This window comes from Notamacropus eugenii, chromosome 2, assembly GCF_028372415.1.
Source record: "Notamacropus eugenii isolate mMacEug1 chromosome 2, mMacEug1.pri_v2, whole genome shotgun sequence".
Lineage (NCBI taxonomy): Eukaryota > Metazoa > Chordata > Mammalia > Diprotodontia > Macropodidae > Notamacropus > Notamacropus eugenii.
Genome location: NC_092873.1, coordinates 206,290,652 through 206,314,793, shown reverse-complemented (window position 1 = coordinate 206,314,793; position 24,142 = coordinate 206,290,652). Strand labels below are relative to the sequence as shown.

At 34.2% G+C, this 24,142-nt stretch overlaps 1 protein-coding gene across 15 annotated transcripts in view; it reads left to right on the top strand.

The window, feature by feature from the left end:
* The window catches only part of TRDN (triadin), a 561,781-nt gene that overhangs the window by 374,939 nt on the left and 162,700 nt on the right, over positions 1 to 24,142 (top strand). For 11 of the 15 annotated variants that reach the window (XM_072643206.1, XM_072643205.1, XM_072643202.1 and 8 more), the window contains 3 exons: positions 788 to 814; positions 3,982 to 4,029; positions 14,865 to 14,912. In XM_072643206.1, the coding sequence (XP_072499307.1) occupies positions 788 to 814; positions 3,982 to 4,029; positions 14,865 to 14,912 (123 nt within the window). The remainder of the gene's footprint in view (positions 1 to 787; positions 815 to 3,981; positions 4,030 to 14,864; positions 14,913 to 24,142) is intronic. The other 4 variants (XM_072643208.1, XM_072643207.1, XM_072643201.1 and 1 more) reach the window with 1 other exon arrangement.

The following is a 24,142-nucleotide window of genomic DNA, read 5'->3' as shown; positions in this document are numbered from 1 at the left end:
TTCCTATAAATCATTGGACTCCACTATTTTGATTTTGCTTGTGTCATACATGTTGCTCTCTTGACTATACAGTTTGGCAGTTGTATGTAGACAGATTTCTCTCTCCTCTTCCTTTCTTGCAGTTTAATGCGCTGTAGATCAGATGAGTAAGCCTCCAGCAAAATACATTCTTTCTCTTTCCGATATTATATACACTATGTACCTGACACAGAGTATATCGTTTGTGTACCCAGAAAGGGAAACAGCTGGTTTGGCCCACTTATCATTTCCTATGTGTTCCTTCACTCTTAAAGTTGCTGCCTTCTTTCAGCAACAGGTCTGCTTCATGTTAGCTGTCCTTAGAGAAAGATTTCCATCTTACATAACTACCACTAGTTTTAAGATGTTAAAAATAGGACCAAAATAATCAAACTTTGGTCAGTTACAAAATTTCTTTTTTTTTTTTTTTGAGAGGAGAACAAGCCATATATGTAAATATGCAATAAGTTTTAGGAAGAAAGGAATGGATCTGTGTCAGAACACATTCAGTAATAGTAGTCAAATAGAAATGAAGGAAAACTTTGTATAGACAGACTAATTTGTGAGACTTTAAATGAATCTAGGAAATTTCCAATTGCAAAATTTTAGAGAATAGCAGAACGGCATGTCTTTCATTAATTTGTTGAATTATTTTTCCCAGGGTTTTGAATCAAGTCTTTTTAAATAATAAAACAATCCTTATAAATAAAGAATGAAAAAAAAGCAAAATAAGATGTTGATTGATGTGAATATCATTTTTCTTTAACAGCCCCAAGCGAAAAACAAGTAAAATCAAGTATGTTGAATAAAACCTTTGCATGTTTTATATAAATGTAGAAACTTATTTTGAATTATTTGTTTCAGCTCTTTTGCTTTGGGCAAAATCAATAATATTGTGTTAATTTCTGAGAAAGTCTCTCTTTGCAATGAACATTTGTTGCACTGGAATGATACTTTAAAATTACTTAATCCATGCCTTCCCTGTGAGTTTATAATTCCTTAACCTTTGTCTTTAGAGCTTTTTTGTTTCAACATTAATTTGTTTATGTGTAGACTTCTATGAAATGCCAATGTGTGGGGTGTTTTTCTCCCCCTTTTGCAGTGCTATATTTTGAAATGACCCCTCTAATGTCATGCAACAATATCCATGGCACAGCCAAATAGTACATTCCATGTTCAGACTACTAGGCAATGCAGTGTATTCAGAATTAGAGGGCCTTCTGTATTCCTGAATGTAACCACATTTACATTTAACTAAAGGAAGATGGAGATATTTTATTAATGTTCCTTGTAGAATTTATATGTGTCTTCAGAGGAGAGAACTGTCATTGGTATCTAGGCCATTCTTCAGTCTTTCAAATGGTGGAGATTTGGGCAAAGATTTTATGTGTAACTTAAAGGGAGAAAAAGTACAATTGATTTGTTGGTCTTGCAAGATTAGATAAGAACCTGGCAGATGCCAAGAAATGGAAATTGTTTTCCTTATAATGATATAAATTTGCTTTTAGGAGGAGATTGTTTCTAGCTACTCAAGCTTTTACATATTAGATTTATGGTCAAACCTGAAAAATATTCATGGCCTAAAAGGGTTTATATTTCTCTACAGGATTATAGCTGCCTCCACATCAATCATGGCTCTAATATATGTACAAATAAAACAGAAAGAAACAGCTAACGTTTCATGAGATGTTGTACATAATATCTGACTTTGGGGACTTTCTTATTTGTTTGTTTGTTCAGTGGGGGTACGGAGAGATAAAAAACTTGGAAATACATAATTTAACAGCATGGCTGCAGTTTACATGGATGCTTCTATTCTAGATGAGGTAAACCTAAAACTTTCTTCAACTGTAAATGTTGAGGAGCTCTTTTTATGGCAGCGATTATGTTATGGAGTTGCACATATGAAGATATGCACAAGAAATCATGAGTAATTGTAGAGAGTTAGCACAGAGCTGTGGATTAAAGATAAGCTTGAAAGTGATTGGCCCATTCCCAAGAAGACCTTTAAAAAGTCAAGGATTTCCAATTGCAATAAAAATTTGAAAGGCATCGCCCATTCTACTGCCAAGGAAACATACTGAGCAAGAGACACGCTGTTCCAGTAATAATGAATCATAATTATTACCTTCCTCCTTCATATCCCATCTCACACACAGATATACACTTGAGACCTGAAGACAGATTGTGGTGTCAAAGCGTCATCAGCCTCAGCTAAAGACCTACAAAGAAATGATTCATGGCAAAATTTCCAAATGACTGAAAGACTTGAACATGCCTAGACACCTTTCCAGGATCTGAAGCTGTTTTGTCACCAACTTCATAGCATTCCTAATAAAGTAGAATTAATTGGCAAGAAGATGTCATTACCAGTAAGAAATAAGAAAGTAACCACTTATCAGAGCTTCAGAACTCCACTGCAGTGGTTCAGGCGGTCATAGAGAAGGGTATAGCAAGGCAGCTTTGGTAACAGATGGTGCAGCCAAGCCAAGGGCAAATTTGTCACATCACTGCCTCTGACAATTGTGACCCCCCCTAGATTTCTGCCATCTTCCTGTGCCACTCCATCTGATTAGTTGTCCTGGAACTTGGTTTTATATTGTACGTTCTTCCTCATAAATCAGTCCCCTGATTATTGCCAAGCAGTGTAGCTGAGTACTTCCTGTCTGTACTTAGGGTATTTCAAAATAATTTGAAATATCTGTTTCTTTTGCCCTCTTTCATCTGATGTCAATTGAAACGTGGAATCTAGTCCACCCACTTTCCTACCTCAGCTGCCTTGACTTGGAGCCAATGTAACTTGTAACAATGTAACTTGTTAGCCAATGTATGGCCCCAGAGTCACAAAAGCCTCAGGATTTATAAACTTTTAATTCCTGATCCATAGAACCATCCCTCCCTAAGAATGGCTTTATTATGCACAGTGAAAGATAAGATACGTTTAATTCAATGTGAAATTGACTAAGGGTAACCAGGAAGACGTCTTAAAATAATAAGTAGCATTTAGATAGTACTTTACAATTTAATAACTTGGTTATGTGACTACTATGGGGAAAAAGTTAACCAGGCGTGGAAGCTGCTCTAGGGTGATAAGATGCCACATTTACCATAATTCCTGAGAACTAAGTCAATTTCAGAGTTCAACATGTCAGGTCATTACAAGAAGGTATTAGTTGGGTTCAAAATCTGAGTAGAAGCCTGTAGGTTGGTATACAGAGAGATCCAAACACAGAGGTATATATAGGTCATAGGGGAACGTTTTAGGATACAACATGGACAGGATGGTACAAGTAGGGGCATACTTCACATCTAAAAGGCATAGGTGGCAATTTGCAATTCAAGGTGTACTGAAGAAAATGGAGCGAATTTGGAAATGGAAGTACCACTTCTGTACTATTTGATCAGACAACATCTAAATATGAATCTATTCTTTGCTTTACCATTGGCATTTTAAGAAATACATATTTATTTTCTCACAAGAAGTAAATAGCCCAATCATTTTTCCACAAACAATATCTAGTGTGTTACTCATATTAGACTGTTTTAGTGAACTCCAATAGACCTCTTCTTTCTAATAAGAAAAAAACCAGAAACTCTCCTGACACTACTCTTGATATCTTTTGAAATTACTCACTCTTAGTATTTTTTAAACATATTATATGTGAGAGTAAAGCAGTGAGATGAATTTCCCTTTGTGGTTTTCCCTTTCCTATCCATTTTCAACCTCATGGAGTCCTTGTTATTATGCGCTTCCATCATGCTATTAATGAAAATCCATCAGTGAATAACCTAATATCACTTTATGACTTTGCTTTCTCTATCCCTTACTTTGATTTCCAATGTCTTGAGATCTGTTCTGTTCTGTTTATGTAGCTTATTCCTGATCTGCATTATAATAATATAAAGTATTGATCTAGCACCACTGATACTAATTTTTCATTCCTTGAATATCTGAATTTGCAGAAACTGAACGAAGCAAAGTAGAAGTTGCTGCTGCCTCAACAAAAAAAGGTAAATGCTGTTGGAAAATAATGATGTACTTTTAAAAACGTAGCCATAACTTATCTCAGCCAAGGTTCCTAACACAAGGCATTGTGTAATGGATTCATAAGAGCTCTAGCTATTGAGTTTCCTGTTTCAGTGATTAAAGAAACAAAACTATCTTCCTTAAGATTTATAGTGCAGGTATTTAACAAGGTTTTGTTTTTAGTATTCTAATACTAAAATTTTTGTGACTCTGGGGCCATACATTAAAAATAGTAATTAAAGTTAAAGAAAAAGTGTTAAAATTGCAAATTCATTTTTTAAAATTGAAGTGGGAAAATTGTATTAAACTCAATAGGATCTTGAACATTGGAAGCACATTTAAATTCAATACATTACTGTAGGAAGTTCTGTCTTGCACAAATGAGACTTTGATAGATGGAGCTGGCACAACCAATCTTTCACTTTATTTTGGAGATGATATCGACTCTTATAAAACTACCTGAAGAGATGCAACTGGGAGATGGGGAGAAGCATTTTGCATATCAATCTGTTTGGGATGAAATTTTTTAGGTTTCTTATGTGCTACAGTAGTGAGATCACAGCTTTTTAAAATAACATATAACAGATCATTGTATTTAAAACCACCCTTGAGGACACTGGACATCATTTAATCTAACCACTATATGAACAAAAATATCATCTACGTTATCTCCAAATAGTGGTCATCCTACCTTTGCTTGAAACAACTCATTTCACTAATGATTAGTTTTAATTCTTTGGAAATTTTTCCTAACATAAAGCTTACATTAGTTTCTTTACAAATTCTATTCACTTCTGTTCTTTGGGACCAAGATAATAGTAACAATAATAGCTAGCATTTACATACTGCTTGCTATGTGCCAGGAACTCTGCTGGGCACTTTACAATTATCATCTCATCTGATCCTCAAACAACACTTTTTAGGTAGGTGCTAGTATTATTTTCACTTTATAGATTAAAAAAAAAAACAGGTGAATAGAGGGCAAGTGATTTTGTCAGGGTACACAGTTAATAAGTGTCTGGGGCTGAATTTGTGCTCAAATTTGTACTCCAGGCCCAGTGAGCTAATCACTGCACCATTTAGCTGCCTCTAAAAAAGCTATCCCAAGAAAAACAAGATAACTGAATGGCCCTTCAGATAGTTGAATGTGGCTATGATGTCTCCCCTACTGCTTGTCTTTTCCCATTTCTGAATTTCTTTCTAGTTCTAATATTCTATGATTCAGATTAAGAGATATTAGCTTTGAAAATGTGGATGATGATTAATTGTACAAAAAGAACAATTTTTCCTCAGTTTTTCTAAAATATTGCCCGTGGGGTGGATTTTCTTCACCTACTTCATGCCAATTCACAGCTATTAAGTGCCTATTTTGTGTAGAACAGCAAATTAGGGATTGTAGGATAATAGAAATTTTATATGACACAATTCAATCTCTCAAGCAGTCTCTTAATTAATCTCAAATATCCACTAAAATGACATACCATATGCAAATAAAATATAAGAATACAAGCACCCAGCAGTATATTCATATTACTGTGATTCATAATTACAATTTATATGTATTATTCAGGACACTATCAGCAAGGAATGTACAATCAGTATCTCTTCAGTTACTTCATGACATGGCCTACTGAATATAACTCTAAATCTCATGCTACCAAAGCTCTTACAAACTCTGCCCCAAATATATCCAGCCCCCTACTCCCACTATAAACTACTGATTTTTCTGTTAAAAACAATTTTATATTAGAACTTTGTATTCCTGCCCCAAGTACTGATATTGAATGGTTCTTATGAATCACCACAGTTTTTAAAATTTCCACCATATTTAATCAACAATTTAGTCAACTAAATAACTAACTCTGCAGAAAATAAAGGTTTGGAAATATATATTTTTTAATTTTATATCTATTTTAAAAGGTTAGAATACTGATCAATTATATAGCCTTTCACTTTATTTAGCTCATTTAAAATACTTCCAAAAGAGGGACTTTCACCCACATTATAGCAACTAACAAGATGCTGTTTGGTTACCTTTGTTCAAATTGTCCAGTTATATGTAATGCTACTTGTCCAGGTTAACTTTGGCTTTGAGAGTTCCCTTATTCTTTTTCTTAGTCATGTAAATTTCGTTCATGGGTGACAGAAGCAATGCTGTATGCCAAATAGAGTGCCACAGGGATGTCTTTCTGCACTTATAATTTGATATATTTACACCTACCCTTAAAATATCACAATTAAATATACCTTATTTTGAAAACCAAATAGAAAAACAAAAAAATCCTCAACGACCTACTTCTGAGCAGAAGCCAGATGTAGACAAGTGCAACCCAAAAGCATGTATATCTTTCCTTGTAGGACTACTGGTTCCTACAAATGTCTGTACCATAGCTTACCAGACTGCTTAATGAGCTACAGTCAATCAGACAGGCTAGCTCCTTCAATTCAGACTTAACAAGCTTTACACATACAGAAAGGACTTTAATTTGCTTGACATCTTTTCAGAATTGGTTTGGTGCCATGTATGGCAGAATCCTTAAGCCATTAGCAGTCCTTGCTCATTTATTTCTGCCTAACAAGCTGTTATCTTTTAGTCTACTTCACCTATTTTCAAAATTGGGAATCAGGAAAAAACAAGACAAACCAGACCGGGGAAGATCTAGAACTAGGAGTTAGGTTGTCCTATGGAATCAGATAAATGTTATATGTCTTAACAAAGTGAATAGCCACAGATACATTAATCAAAGTTTGAGTAGTTATATAGGGTGATTGAAAATTATCAAGACATTAACCAAGGTGAGAATATAGCTAAGATATGAATGCTACAGATCAAATTTGAAGTAGAGTTCAAGATCTGGGATATTAATCCAAGTAGGGACATGCCAGGTTATCAGTAAAGATCCAAAATCAAGCAATTCTCAAAGGTTGAAACAGTACCAACTGGCATCACAGACACCTGGCAGCAGGTAGAATTCAGCTAGGTTCAGCAATCAAACACTGGGAGACTGGGACAAAAAGAAAGAGATTTTAACCATATGTCATGGCAAGTCCTCTCACCATATGACATAGTAAGGGGACTCAAAACCAACTTTGAAAGATCATATGAATGAACCAGAGGTGTTTAATATGAAGATGAAGACTTGAGAGACATGGTTACTATTCAAAATATTTGCATAGTTTTCTTTTGAAAGGAGAATGAATTATTTCTTAGAGAGTAAAACTGGTACTAATAGATGGAGCAGTTTAGAGGAAAGCATTCTAAATCATTAGACTTCAGTTCAAATTCTGTTTCAGGTGCTTAACTTGTTGTATGTGCATTTCGGCTAATCATTTTCCCCTTCTAACCTGAATATTTTATTTGAAAATAAAGAGGTTGGGCTAGGTAGGGTCTAAGAATCTTTCCCATTCAAAAATCTTAAGGTTCAACTAAGTTTGGGAAAGGTAGATTTCCAGTTAATATCTTCCTAGTAGCAAGAATGTTATTACTTTCCCTAGGAAGCTAGAGTTAGAAACAAGTAGTTTAGCTTCTGTTAAATTTTTACATGGATGAATAAATCTTACATCCTTCAACATTAGCTTAGCTCTCTGACTAGGGCATCTCATTAGCCACTACAATGCTTCCATATGTTTAATTTAAAGGCAAAGAGGTGGTGAAAAGGGTAGAGTGTGGAAAGACCTCAGGCACCTCCTACTGTGTTACCCTGAGAAAAATCATGTAAACTCTCCAAACCTCATTTTTGTCATTTGTAAAAAAAAGATCATTAATAGTACCTAACTTTCAGAATTGTTGAGAGAATCAAATGAGAAATATTAGACAAAGCACTTTGTGAACCTTCAAATATTATAAAATACTGTTATTATATCAGTTATTACTTTCATTATTATTATTTTTAAATGTGAATTATTAAGTGTCAGTAGGCCTACTATAACAGCAGATAATAGTTGGATAGCATGTATTTGCCATAGGGATCTCTGTGATGCTCTAGAATTTAACATTTAAGGGCCCATAGAATTGTGCAGACTTTTTGCTAGCTGTGCCAGGGCATCCTAGGAAACGTTCCAACTGTCTATTCTTATTGTGTAGGCAAGTATGAAACCTGAGCCAGGTGTAATGACACATTCTCTACATACCCATTCTAGTTTTTCCAGTTCAGGGAACATCACGGCAAAGACTACATAACTCTTATCTGGCCACTCTTCCACATAATAATAAGATATAATCCTAGGTCTAATTCCTAATCTAGGTATCCCCAGGCCCAAGAGTAAAATTCATGCTAGAACAAAGCTCATTTTATCCCAGTAGTTGACAGCTATACTGAAATATTCTACTACAGACTACAGAAATAGGTTTTCTCCCAGGGTAGAAGAATATTAACCTTCCAGTTTTGACACCAAATTTGCAATCACGTTGCCCCACCCAAGCCTTGAAGACCATAAGCTTCTATCCCTGCATGACACATAACCACATAGGACTCCCCCCATTTAGTTATGAGAATTAAGTTATTTCTTTAATTATTATATAAATACTTAAATGGAACAAGAAGAATCCATCCTAAAGAGGGTACAGTTCTGTTTGAATTAGAATTCTATGCACTGACTTTAGCTGATTAGTCAGTCAGCAAGTATTTATTAAGCATTTACTATGTCTAAGGCACTATGCTAAGCACTAGGGATACAAAGAAAGGGAAAAACATGGTTCTTGCCCTGAAGGAGATTACATTTCTAATGAAAGAGACAATATGCTATAACTTTTTATATAAGACATGTATGATATAAATGGGAGGCAATCCTGAAGGAGAAGCACTAGCAGTGGAGGGAGATGGAGGCAGAGAGGGAAAGTTGACCAAGAAAGGACTCTTTGGGAAGACAAGTTTTCAATAGAGTTTAGAAAAAGAACAAAGAAACTAATTGAATGATGAGGTTGGATACTAGGTTGCAGAGGTTTTGAAATGAGTGAGAGGAGAAGAACTGGAAGAATCTAGTGTAGACACCTTTTTCAAGGAATTTATCCAAGAAAGATTAGAGAGAGAGAGAGAGAGAGAGAGAGAGAGAGAGAGAGAGAGAGAGAGAGAGAGAGAGAGAGAGAGAGAGAGAGAGAGAGACTTATAGCTACCAGAGACAATCAGAGCAAATGACGTTCAGAATATACTCATCTTTCATAGTTTAGGTATGCAGATTACCAAAATGACTACAGATAATTGTCTACATGGAGTTACCCAGTGACTTCCAGGATCTCTGAAAGTTTCTGTTTTACTAATGTAGTGAAATTCTCTAATCCTACTCAGTAATATGGATAACTCTCCACTAAGAGAAGGCATCTATCAAAGCTCAAAGCAATTGTTTTTTTTTTTCTTGTTGGTACTATTATGTTTTACCAGTTGCATCACCACTATATTAATAGAAATGACTTCGCAACTTAAATGTGATGCTGAATTACAATCTATTTCATTTGAATCTAGTCCAAAACTTGCCCTGCTTCTTTAGGCATAATCTGTGTTACAGTGGAAAGAATGCAAGCTATGGAGTCAGAGACCCTGGATTCAAGTCCTACTGGTAATGTCCCACCTCTATGATCTTGGACATTATTTAATTCCCATAGGCTTTAGTCCCTTCATTTATAAAATGAAGGATTTGGATCAGATAATATTGAAGGTCCCTTCCAATTCAAAATCTTTGACTTCTCTTTTAACTCTGGTCATGAAAATAGTTCATAGGTTGTAAAAGACAGCCTTTTGGGAAGGAAATGGCCACCCATCCAAACCACATGCAATAATCTAATGGAGAGTTGCCTTCCCACTCTGAAATGTATAGTTGATCATCCTAACCACTATTATACCCCCTGTATACAATTTAGCTTTGTCCACTGTTATGACTATTTGGAAATAGGGTTTTAATTCATGATGACCCAGGATCCTTCTAATGTCACCATACCTGCTGAAAACCAAGACTTTAACTCATCAGTACTCAATATCCCCTTAGCATAACTTTTAAAGAGAATCCTTATTTTAATTTCCTTTGAATGCCATATTACTCTATCCATCCAAATGCCATTCCTTATTGTCCCTTATATCACAGTAGTATCCACATTTTTAGCACATCATTTCAGGCCTAAACTATTCAAGTTCCAGACTCTCCTCTCCGTTTGTACCACCTCTGTATGGATGTTCTTCTTCTCTTAATAAGCATCCATCTAATATGACATCAATAATATATAATCCCAAAGTAATGATATAGATCTAGTCAAAAACCACATCAAAACCCAGTTCTATGTCATTGTAATTAATAACTTATCAAATACATATTTAAGCAAACTGTGCTTTTAAAAAATTCTTATTAGTCCAATCAGAAGGCAAAAATGTTGAAAATAAATTTAAAAAGCCTTACTGTCATTTTAAAGCAGGGCTTAGCTATCCCATCATACATTATATGGAGATTATTTTTATACAAATACAATCTGATGGATAAATTTAACAAATTCATTGTTATTTTTGCTATTAATTTTGGGGATGAAGCTAAATATCCCACTCAGGTTAAGAATAAGAAGGTAAATCAAATGAATTATTATAATGCTGTAAATACTAAATTCAGAGGGCCGCTGAATTCCAGCTTAAAACAGGTATTTCTTCCCCAACTTTTTATTTTTTTACTTCAGTTTGCTGGAATTTCTCAGAGGGTTTCTTCTTTCTTTTCTTTTTTCTTTTTCCTTTGCACATAGAAAGCAATTGCAATTAGATACCCACTATTTTATCCCCATTTAATCAGAAACCTGGTAATATTTCTAAGAAACCAATTTACATTTCTACCCTTGTTTCTAAATGAAATTGCGATACTTTCCCCAACCAAAATGATGGCATCCACAAAAATGACATGAGAAACTTTACTGAAAGGCTTGCTAAAATCAAGTCAAACTATATGCCATCCTTTATATGTACCAGTCTGATAACTCTATAAAAAATAAAAAAGAATAGGGTTAGTTAGGGATGACATTCTCAATACGGGCATTCTGGTTCTTAGTGATTACTATTCCCTTTTTTCCAGATGCTCACAAATCCTGAATTAGTATCACTTTGCTTGCAATCAGACTGAACACAATGCTCAAAATGTGCAAATGACCTTGGAAAGGGCTTGATCTTTGGCCCAAGACCAACCTATTTTTCCCTGTTATTCTTTATAATGTGCCATATAATGTTAAACATGTGCCCATTCACACAAAATGTCATATTGTCCTTTCTTCACTGTCATTTTCACAATGAACCATCCCCCCAAGGCAGACACTAGACAGAATGTTCCTTCCAAAATTTTAGGATCAGTTTCCCTTCTGTAAAAAGTACAGTTTCAAGTCAATCAGTGCATATAGTACATTTCAAAAATGTTTAGGTACATTTAAGACAAAGTGCCCATGCCAATGTATTGGGGCTCTTTGGCGTATGTTGCTTTTCTTTGGTTCATGTTCCACTGATTTTCCATAATGTACTTCATGAGTCCCATGTCTTCAGCCTTAATCGAATGAAATAAAGTTGGACCAAAAAGGAGTGGGCTACTTCTTAGGCTAATGAGTTTCTGCTATTTTTTTTATACATTATCTAGTCAGAGAAATTACCTTCTGATGAACAAATTTTTAAAAGAAAACAATACAGCAAAATTGATGAATCATTTAAAAAAATATGACTATATTCAGTGTTCCATTTGGTATAGATTCTTTACTTCAAAAAAGTACACTTAAAATGGTATTGATAGGAAATTATCAAATGAAATAGCACATATAAAATGATTTGCAAACCTTAAAGTTCTATGTAAATGTTATTATTATTATTACCCCCATTTTATTAACTCCCATGGATTCAGTTATATCCTCTCTATAAATTAGTTGGAAATTAATCTAACCTTAAAGTATTCATACCAGGGAGAAATTATATTTCCAATTCTTCATAGCTTCAACAAGAGCATTTGTACATAACACTGGCTTCCTTTATCCAACCCAAACTCTTTTTGCTGGCTCTTAGAACCCTCTGAAATCTTACCCTAAACAACTTCCCAGCCTTATCTTTAACAAATTGTCTACCAGGCTCCTCACTATCTTCTGAATACTCTGTGAGATTCCTCACTTTTTTGGATTTATTCATGCTATTTTTCTAATCTGAAGTACATCAATTCTCAACTATTACATTTCCTGATTTTTCTCTATTTTACCAGGCCCAACTTTTCCTCCTTGAAATCTTACCAGATCCCTTCAGTCCATATGACTTAATTTTCTCTTTTAGTCAAAGTCAGTTGATAGCTCTTATTTTCTGTATTTACTCATTTGATAATTACTCATGTGACACTTTTTAAGATTTTTATTTGTTACTTACTTTTTGTTACTTTTTCTTGAATCCCTCAAGATGGTCTCTTACTCATAGTAACAATATTATTTTTTTAAAAAGCTTACATTTATATAACTCTTGAGCTGTAATATATTTTCTACATATTAGAATAACAATAACGACTTTCACAATCGCCTTGTTAGGAGTCAGTAGAAATATTATTTGGGCAGCTAGGTAACTGAGTAGATAAAGTACCTAGCCAAAAGTCAGGAGGACTCATCTCCCTGAGTCAAAATTTGGCCTCAGACACTTACTACCAATGTTATCCTGGACAAGTCACTTAACCCTGTTCGTTCAGTTCTCTCATCTGTAAAATGGTCTAAAGAAGGAAAAGGCAAATCACTCTGGTGTCTTTGCCAAGAAGACCCCAAATGGGGTCATGGAGAGTCAGACACAACTGAAAATGACTAAAGAACTGTAAAAAAAACATTGTTATCCCTTTTTTTACTATTGAGAAAACTGAAGTTCAGAGAAGTTGTGATTTGTTGCAGTTTCATAGTTATTAAGCTTCAGAGCTAAGATTCTAGATATTTGACTGCTAGTCGATTGATCTTTACACTACATTCTTGATTAATATTTGTGAAATGAAAGAATGAATAGTTTGCACCCAATGAGCAGTTTCAAGACTAGCTTAAATCTCTTAGATTTAAACTAAGAGTAACTACATTACGAACCTGAGGTTTGAAGATACTATAGGCAAATCAGAATGCAGCATACCTTTCCAGGCATAGCCAATATTTTGTTTTATTTGATTTGCTTGTATTTATTGTTAAAAGAGGATGTTCTATGGCATAGGAATCACAAGGAAAAGACAGTGAGAAACAAATGTCAATAAAACCTTTCAAATGAATAAGAGAAAAAAGGAGACCCTCTAGGAAACAGAAGCATTGGTTCCATTATTTTTTTTGAAATCTCATTTGCTCAAATATAGGAATATGTATATAATTAACATGATACCCTGTGGACCTTGGGAATATTCAAGTGAATGGACCATTGATCTTTCTCTTCCCTTTGTATCTGTCTAGTTCTAACCAAATATAGTTTAAAGGGAACCAAAGTTCCAACAAGAAAGTCCGGCAAAACTAATCAGGATTACAGTTCTACTCAAGAATAAGCTTAAGAATCTGATTTTGTACAATCATATGAGATCATTAAAGACTGGCCCAGTAGTTAAATCAAGCACCCAGATGTCTTTTATATGTGATACAGTTTCCCAGATGCCCTTTTCAGGGTCTATTGAGTTTCTTACCATCTTTAGACTATACCTGACTGAAGTAGAACTCCTTGACTCATCTTTACTCACCAACTAGACTAGGAGTGTGGTATTACTTACATAAATTGCTACAGTCTTATTATATATTTTCATAAAAATCAGTCTTTTGCCACAAACATATATTCTCTATGTAGTTTTCTGTTTTCAAGCAAGCACTTTGAGGTTCATTCATTTATTCAGCATGAATCTGTTAATTGCTTTCTATGTGCCAGGCACTGTACTAGGCATGGGAGGTAAAAGACATAAAACAAATAATTCTATATTCCAAGATATTGCATTCTATTTCAGGGAGAAAGGACTGGCCAATTTTGTCCTTTTATCCCTGGTATTTTAGCACACTGTCTAGCATATAATAGGCACTTAATGAAGTCTTTTGATTGATTGATGAATTCAAGCTAACAAAGTATGTTGGGAAAACTACAGTTGTGAAAAGGAATTTATTCTCTGTCACTTGGGGACTATAGGCACTTTGCCAAATTTTACATCCATTTTAATGTTACAGGGCATAAAAAATTACTGTTTTATTTTCCAGGATGAAATTTATTTTGATGAATGATTTCATTACTCTTTCAATGTTCGAATATTCAACATTCAAATAAAAGCCTTCAATTTATATTTCAGCATGCCTCAGTCAGATGAAATTCATCGTTGAGTCATACACCAGTTTCTCCTTTGGTTGCTTTTGGATGTCATCATCCATCTAACATTCAAGTGGAATAAAATCTAACCTAAATCTCAAAATCAACTATGCTGTCCATGCAACTGGTTAGGTTGTATTTAGATTGTATGTGAAGAACTCCTCAGCTGACATTTGCAAGACATTAAAGATCTTTAAAGATAGCCTAGAATGCAAGTAATCAATTGCCGTTCTGTCAAGCTGGCAGTATTTGGCTTGTGTCAAAGAAAAAGCAAAATACTAGAGAAAAAGTCTTGAGTGAATCATCAGGCTGGAGAAGTCATCAAATTCATCCATCCCCCCTTTTCCTCTACATTACTACAAAAAAAATTATAATATTTGGTCTATATGATAGATTGGGGAGAATTATTGTGATGCCTTTTCAAACCTTAGAAGTATTTGTTTTAGAGACTTATGTAAGCACTGAATTCACTGTGGACACTTTCTGCCTCCAGGGACTTCCATTCCAACAAGAAATCTTAGTTGAGCCTTATCTTTGTTTTGCAGCAACTTCAGGAAAGAAGGAAGAAAAATCAACCAAGGCAGCTGAGCAAGGTAAAAAAAATGAAGCGCGTTGACATTATCTCCTTTAGAAAGACAACTGCTCGAGGAGGAAAACACTGGATTCAGACAGGCAGAAGACAATAACCTTTAAATTCATTGCTCCATTAGTGATTGCTTCCCTGTGCCACAGAGAATTTGAGCCCACCATCTGGGTTTGTCTATATTCATGTAATTCAAGTTTTCCCTACAAATTGAGAACAGGCAAATTGCACCAAGCATTTCATTACTTCTCATGAAAAATAAGACTGCTGAGAACAAGAGAACTATTTTAAGGGACTTTCAGCCAGGTTTTTGTTCTATGTGCCAGTCCAACATCAACAATAATAAATCAGTTTATCCTCCTGACTCCTTGACTGATTATATTGTGACAACCATAGTTTTTATCTGCTGTTACTCAACACGATTTGTCCATACAACAACTCATCGGTTTAATCTCAAAAAGAGGGACAAAGCCATAATTGAGAATTTAAAAAAAAAATGCCTTGAGTCATGGTGATACTTAACAGACATCTCTTCCTGTTTTCCCAGAAAGGGAATCTTCTATTTCAAAGGAATAAGCTGTTAACTCCATAAGACAAACCAACTTTGTAATAGAGGGCCAAGATAATTTCATGTCATACTGTACCTTGTTATTAGAGTGACATATCATCGTCATTATTATTATTTTAATTACACAAAAGATTTCTTTAGAATTGCCTGCTTTTATTCACCAAGTCATAGGGAATTATAGAATGTTAGTGTTGGATGGGAACTCAGAATCCACAGAGTTAATTCCCTCCCATTCAGTAGGAATCCCCACCAGATCATTCACTCTTTCTAGAAGACCTCTAGAGAGGAAATTCACCATCTCCCAAGGCAGCCTGTTTTACTTTGTTGCAGAGCTAATAATTTGGAAATTTTTTCTGTCATGGAACTCAATTCTTTTTTTTTTCTCTTTAAGTTCAACCCATTGGTTCTTTTTTTCTGTGCACTAGAACCACATAGAATAAAAGTAATACCATCATATGATTGCCCTTTACATACTTGAATCAGGTACTATGTTCAGGGACTTGCTTTTATTTTATCTTTCTTTTATATTATCCCTATACTAAAGTAGAGTGCGTGGCACATAGTAAGTGCATGATAAATATTTATTACCTTACTGACTTCTCCCCTGCTCCCTGTGCCCAAGTGTTTTTTCCAGATTAAATATTCCCAGTTTCTTCAACCAGTCTTCATATTTCATGGTTTTAGGCAATGACTCATAACTGACTGGGCTTTTCTGGAGTTTCGCTACCTTGCCAATCTCTTTAAAATGTAGTGCCCCCAAATGAATATAACATTCTAGATGTGGTCTGACCATGAATGTCAGACTATGATGTTCCTCGTTCTGAATATTATTTATCTATTAACATGGTCAAAGCTTACATTAGCTTTTTAGTTGACATTTCACACCATCTTAATATATATTAAACTTGAAAGCTCACTAAAATCTCCAAGGGATTTGCTTATGAACTGTATTATTAGCCATATCTCCTCCATCCTGCACTTATAATGCTCACTTTTAAACACACAGAGATATAGGAGTTTGAATAAATCTCTATGAAATTTCATCTTATTAGATCTAGTACATAATTTTAGTCATAGAGATGGATTTCTTTTTATGTTTGTTTAGACCTGTAGTAATAAAACCCTGTCCTTCTAGTACAACTCAGAATTATTCTGCAACATAGAGTTGTAGTATTATTGGGCCATTGAAACGTTAACTGACTCAGTGTTACAGCTAGTATTTTTCAGAGGCAGAATTTCAACCCACGTCATGGATTTGAACACAATTCTCTATTTTACATGGTGACTCTCATGTCGCAATTTTGTTACCTAACATGTGTCACTGTTATCTGTGCTGTTCATTGTGTAATTTGAAAACTGTGGTTCCTATGCCTTCATTCATATCTTTGTTAACAAAAATATTGAACAGAAAATAATAGCCAAGAAAATGGAGGACATAATTTCATGACATTCTACTAGAGACATACAGAAATCCATCAATCACAGTTCTTTGGGGACAATCATTCAACCAGTTCTACAACTACCTAACTATATGACCATTTAGCCCACTTCTCTCTGTCTTATCCACAAGTATATCAAGAGTTGTTGTTCAGTTGACTGAGTGATGTCTCACGCCATATGGTGTTTTCTTGGCAAAGATATTGGAGTGGGTTGTCATTCCCATCTTCAGATCATTTTACAGATGAATTGAGGCAAATAGGGTTAAGTGACTTGGCCAGGGTCACACAGCTAATAGGTGTCTCAGGCCAGATTTGAACTCAGGAAGATGAGTCTACTTAACTTCAGGTCCAGAATTCTACCCATTGGGCCACCATCTGCCCAAGAGACATTCATTCTATCAAATACTTTGTTGATATCCAGGTAAAACACCCTTATGCTATTTTCTTGATATTCTATTCTAGAACATTGTCATAGAAAGGACATAATATTATTCTAATGTGTATTCAGAGATTCATAGGTTCATTAATTTTGAACTTGAAAAGACCTTTATGGTCATCAATCTATTTCAAGTCCCTCATTTTAAAAATGAAAAAATTAAAGAAGGTAAGCATCAGAGCTAGGATCTGAACCTACAACCTAGAATCTCTGACCTCAGTTTGAACACATTATTTGCCCTACCGTACCATACTGTTAATAACTCAGTGATCAATTAATCAATCAATCAACAAACATTTATTAAGTACGTACTATGTACCAATAACAATGCTAAATGTTTGTTATGCAAAAAAGAAATGAAACATCATCTGCAAGTTATTTTAATATATTGAGGTGTATGCTAATTGCTTTTTAATGGATATATATAGATATCTATCTACTTCCTAATTTGATCTTTATAACAGCCTAGTGTTATCAGTGGTGTTAGTGGCATCCCTCTCCCTCCTTATAAAAGAGAGTAGAAGTGAACTTTGTATCAAGTAGTCTTGCCATTCCTCTGTCACCCATGATCATCCTGACTTACTCCAAGTGAAAGACCAGTCTATCCTTGTCTTTCTTCTTAAAGAAGCCCTATTGTTTATTCTTATTATTTATCATGCATTTCAATTAATTCTGAATTTTAGTGGTCCTGACACTCAAGAAATCATGTCACTTAGCAAAGACAAGACTTGATAAGAAAAAATTATAAGAAGACTGTGCCACTATATTTAGTGTCAGTTCAGTGAAATTATGTTACTGTTATCATTAATTTTGTCAAGATTGCACCAAAAAGAAAATCATTTTACAAATTAGGTTTATAATTAAAATTCAAAGGCAAAATCTACAAAGTAGAAGAGACCTTTAAAGTCATTTAATTTAACCTCTGAATTTCGTGGAAAACAAAAACTGAGATTCAGAGAAATTAAGTAATTTGCCTGAAGTTACGTGACTTAGATCTGGAAGAGATCAATCATGTAATACAGTGGTTCCCATTTAGTGGGAACCCTTTTGGTATTCATAAAGATGGCCCAACGAGTTTATGCTCACAGCTTAACTGGTAAAGAACTGCAGAATATTATGAATGGTAGGAGTACAGACACGTTTTATTGTTATTGTATTTAAAAATGATTCCCAGAACAAAAATATTGGGAACCACTGATGTAGCCTAACTTTCTCACTTTACATGTGAGGAAATCAAGGCCAGGGGAGTTAAGTGACTTATCCAGACACATTGGACTATAACTGGCACGTTTTCTCTAACTTCAAATGAACAATTTAACATTTTGAGTTGGTGGCAGGCAACTATTTAGGAACAGACTGAACACCAGAAGTTAGGTTTTTTGTGTCCAAGAACAAGGATCTTTCAATCATACCACATAGACAATGCATGTTTGGTGTTTTTTTCCCTACATTCTTAACATTGAAATCACCCTGAAGAAAAATTTCAAAATAAGGAGAATAGTCAAGGCATATTTTGAACGACATATTTTTCTCTACATATGCGGTATTTTCTTTGAGTATTTTCTGATAATGAAAAACAAACATCAAAAACTAAATCTTTCTTTCTTATTAGAGACCAAATTATTATAATTCTCCTTTGCTAAGTGACATGATTTCTTTATTATACAATGTACTTAATTAATTTATCAGATGACAATGATATCAGATGACAATGAAAAAGTGTTTTTGTAAATACAAAATACTAAGGGATAATTGAGCAAGTTGGAGTAAAATCCTCCCTCAGACATTCACTAGCTATCTTATCCTGAGCAAGTCACTTACTCTCTTGTTTGCCTCAGTTTCCTTCTTATAAAAATGAGGATAACAATAGCATTTACTTCTCGGGTTTGCTGTAAAGATTAAAAGAGATACTATCTGAAAAGTGCTTTGAACACCTAGAAGCATTACATAAATGCAAGCAATTAGTGTTGTTATTTTTATTATTAATGTATTCATAAAAATCACACAAGAACCTTGATCATCAAGGAATACTTATAATTTTATATTCTGATAGTTTCTGTATCATTCATTATGTCTTTTTTGCTTGATGGAGAAAACTGAAAACTACTATATGGAGTCAACAGTAAAAACAATTACGAAAGAGGCACTCTGGAAAGAGCACTAAATCTGCACAGCTTTTAGGAGATCTGGGTTCAAATCTTGCCTTAGTAATTTACTGTCTGTTTCACTGAGGGCCTCAGTTTTTTATTTGCAAAATAAAGGAAGAGGATTATATGTCATATAAACATATGTGATATGTATGTATGATATATATATATCCTATATGTGAAAGATAGGATCCTGGTATTTCTAATTTAATATGTACATATACATATTCATATTCAGATAGTATTTATAAATTTTTACTTACATTATTTGCTTTCAACTTCCTTGAAACCATTCTGTGAGATAACTAGAATAATTATTTCCCCATTTAACAGATGAGGAATGAAGTTAAAGGCCATTAAGGTATTATTTTTTCCAAGTACACGTGAAAAAATGTTTTTGACGCAGTTAGGATCCAGGTCCTTTCACTCCAAATCCACTATTGCAAACATATTACAATCCAGGCTCATTCCAAACCCAGTAACCTTCCCACTATATACCACATAGTGGTTTATTTTTTAAATTATTTTGTAATCTATTTTGATGATAATTATAATAACATACACTTACATAGTGATTTCAGGTTTATGAAATACTTTCCATGCATTATGTCATTTGATCTTTGATAAGTATATTTGGTAACAGTTGATGACTGCATGAAATCAGAGGCCTTAAAGTTTCGTTACAGTTAGAGTTTGTTATATTTTATTCATAGTAATCCATTTTAATTTTCAGGCAGAAAAATGCCTCATATTCTATTCCCATTAAAATAAAGAGAAATGTAGTCAGAGAAGTCAAATTCCCACATAAAAGAATTTTTATGTTAAAGTGTGTGGGAAAGACTGGTATGACATACTTTCTAGGTTGGATTCTCCACTTCCAATGGGGGAAGGCTGAATGTCCCCTACTGTTGATCATTGTTGTTGTTCAGTCATTTCTAATGCTGTGTGACCCCATTTGGAGTTTTCTGGACAAAGATACTGGAGTCATTTGCCATTTCCTTCTCCAGCACATTTTATAAATGAGGACATTGAGACAGACAGGGCTAAATTTGAACTCAAGTCTTCCTGATCTCAGGCATTGTGCTCTGTCTATCCATGTGCCACCTATCTATCCTTGTTGATTAGGAAGAGACTTAATTGAAAACCCATAGATGGTCATCATTGAATAATTATACTTACTTGATAGAACATTGCATAATGGAATATCATGCATAGTAAGATAGCAATGTAAAGCAATATAATCCTTGCTCTCTTTTTTTTTAATCCTTACTCTTAAGATTGTTTTGTTGTTGTTGTTGTTTTGATTTGGTTTGGTTTGGTGCTTTTTACTGTAGTCAGATAGAGAAATGTTGTACTGAATGTTGCTGGGTACAGCACATTTACTTCTTAGACTTCAGATGAAATTTTATCTAGTGCAGTGAAAAGAATGCTGGATTTGAAGCTAGAGGTTGTGGGTTTGAATTCTGACTCAGTTTACTTACATATGTGATCTTGAGCTAATTATTATTTCACCTCTCTGGCCCTCAGTTTTCTCATTTTTGAAATGAGGAAGTTGTACTACATAATCAGAAAGAGACTATTCAGATCTAAATCATATATATCTGTATGAGAAAGTACAACAAAATGGACAGTATATTACCCTAACATTCAAGAAGACCTGGGCTCAAATTTTTCCTTTGGCTTTTGTTTACTGACTAGACCTGTCCAAGGTCACACAGGTGATGTGGCAAAATCAGCACTTAAATTCTGGTTTTTGATTCAAGGGTACCACATTATAAAGTGAAATACTTTTCAGTTTTCTCTCAACACAAGTCATATTTTAAAATATAAAAACAGTATCATTTTCCCTTTTTCAGAATAAATTCATGGAGTAATCAATTAGCAAACACTTTTTAAGCACCTATTCCCATTTAATTTCTTATGCCAACTGCAATATGTTGAAGCCATGATGGGGAAAGTCATGATGTGGAAGGGATATCTATATATATACTATTCTAAATTAGCAAGTTGTATTTCATAAAGCTCAATTAATTATATTACCTTAGATTTACCTCATTTATTTCGATATTCTTCCCCTTGTGTATTTCTCCCTCCTTATCTTTTAAGAAAAAAAAATTTCCATTCATAATTCTCCCTCTTAATTTCCCCTTCCTTTCTAAAGTTTCTCTAAATCTAAGAGGTGGCAGCAGTTTTCTTTACCAATGACATGGGTAGATTTGGATTCAGCAATTTATTCTTATGTCCTTCATCCACTGACCTCTTCTTCTATCCCCAGTGGGATATCAGCCTTTCAGGGATGTCTAACTATGTGGGTAGATCTCTGGTCACTATCAGGTCTTAAGCCCAATGCCGTCATCTCTTTTTCCTTAGAATAAACCTGAAATTGCAAAGGAATTGTTTTTATAAACTAAAACATTTTAACTCATATTCAAATCATTTCTCTTTATATATTTTTATATTGATCAGTCTTTGTCATTTTCAGCCCTCTGTAATTCATAAATATACATGTTGTTTAAAGCAGTCTTTCAGTATACATAGGGACAAAGTATTGAAAGAAGGAAGAGGTGCAGGGCGTCTTAACTTTCCTGCTTACTGCTCCATCAGCTCCCATTGTAACTACAGGAGCCACTGTCATTTAATAAACCTTTTATGTTTGAATATTGATTTGTTATCAAGGATGTTGTTGTTTAGTCATTTTTCAGTCGTATCTCACTCTTGTGACCCTTTTTTGGAATTTTCTTTGCAAAGACGCTGGAGTGGTTTGCCATTTTCTTCCTCAGCTCATTTTGCAGATGAGGAAACTAAAGCAAACAGGCTTGAGTTACCTGTCCAGGGTCACACAGTTAGTAAATGTCTGAAGCTGGATTTGAACTCAGATCTTCCTGACTCTAGGCCCAGCGTTCTATCCACTGTGCCACCTAGCTGCCTGTTATCAAGGATAGGAAGGCTAGAATCATCATACTATGTCATTTCCCTGAGTTTTCAGAAAAGCAAAAATACTGAGAGGAAAGGGTAACATTATTTAGTTATGGCTATATTTACATCATTTATATACAGAAATTGAGATGCGTGAGGGAAATGCTTGGGGTAATTGGCAACCTTTTTTCTGCCCCTCCCCCAATTCTCAATGTGAAAAAATAATGAAAATTAACTGTTTTAATTTGATTAATGCCAGTATCTAAATGTAGAGAAATCAGGACCCCAATCTCCTCATTTACGAAGTGGTCAGGAATCTAGATAATATTGAAGATCTCTCCCAATTCCAATATTCAACAATTACTAAAATCAAATGCAAAAGAAAGGCATAGTACCATAACTTGTGCTTTCTCTGGTAATTCAGTTCCATTCACAAAACACTTGTTAACACCTACTACATGTAAGTTACTAATGCAGGGCAGTCCAATTTAGATGATTCATAGACTACCAGTCAAATAAACTGAAAAGTGACAAAAGCAATCATTACAGTTTATCACCATCTAGATTACCTGTTAATATACATGCATTTATAAAGAAAGTGGATTATACTTAATGGTTTGGCTGTATTGGGTTCTATTATGATGAATTTATAAATATACGTTACATTGAACTAAAATGAAAACTTCCAGACTAAAAGGAAAAAAAATACACCATTTTATTACTTTGGTCAATTAGACTATCAATAACAGATTCATTAGAAATCCCCATAATACAAAAAAGATCCATGGATGGGGAACTCTCTTTATCAATAGTGGCACCAACAAGTTTTTGACATAGTAGCTACAGCATTGCCTGAGACACATAGAGGTTGAATCATTTGTTTTTGATCATTTTAAAAGAAGGATTTGAAGTCAGACTTTCCTGACTTTAATCCAATATTACACTTTATAAAACACTATATAATATTTCTTATATTTAGCTTAATTTTATTTACTCCCCTGACATTATATTAATTCACAAGCACAGCGCTTTTTAAGTTTGAAATGGACAACTTTAAAACTTGCTTAATATGAAGCCCCTTCATGCCCCTTATAGTAAAGTACTTAAACAAAAGATTCTGTTTTCCTTATGTGATGTGGCATTGTAAGCTATGGTACTTGTACCCAAAGGTACTCTCTTCAAGTCATCATAAACAGTGCATGAAATCCCAATGTTGTGGCATACCATGTATATAGCTGTTACTGTCCTCTGACACCCTGTAACATTCTCCTGAAAGCACAATAAGACTGGAATTCTCAGCGTGTGCTACAGTAGAATGCCTTGCCCCTTTTCAAGTGGATGCTAAGAATGGTTATCCCTTCTTCCCCAGTAATGCATAATGAATGTTGTATATCTGTGTATCAAAGTGAAATTTTAAAAAATCAATATCCAAAATTAACTTTTGAAATAATAAAGTAAATATAAAGCTAAAGACACAAAATGTATTTAAATTTTTTTGCATGTTATTATGTAGTAGTTTAAATAATTGCCATTTTTAGTCTTTTTGTAAAAAATGTAAATCAAATTTCCCTTTGATATTGTAAATAGCATAAGTGTTTTGTGTTGATATGGGATATGAAAAAATAGGATATGGAAAGCATGTTGTTGACCCTCAATAAATGTTAAAGGATAAACAGTATTATTGATTCCTTGTGGAGTCCACATTTATTGTTTGCCAATATTTCCTGACTTTGT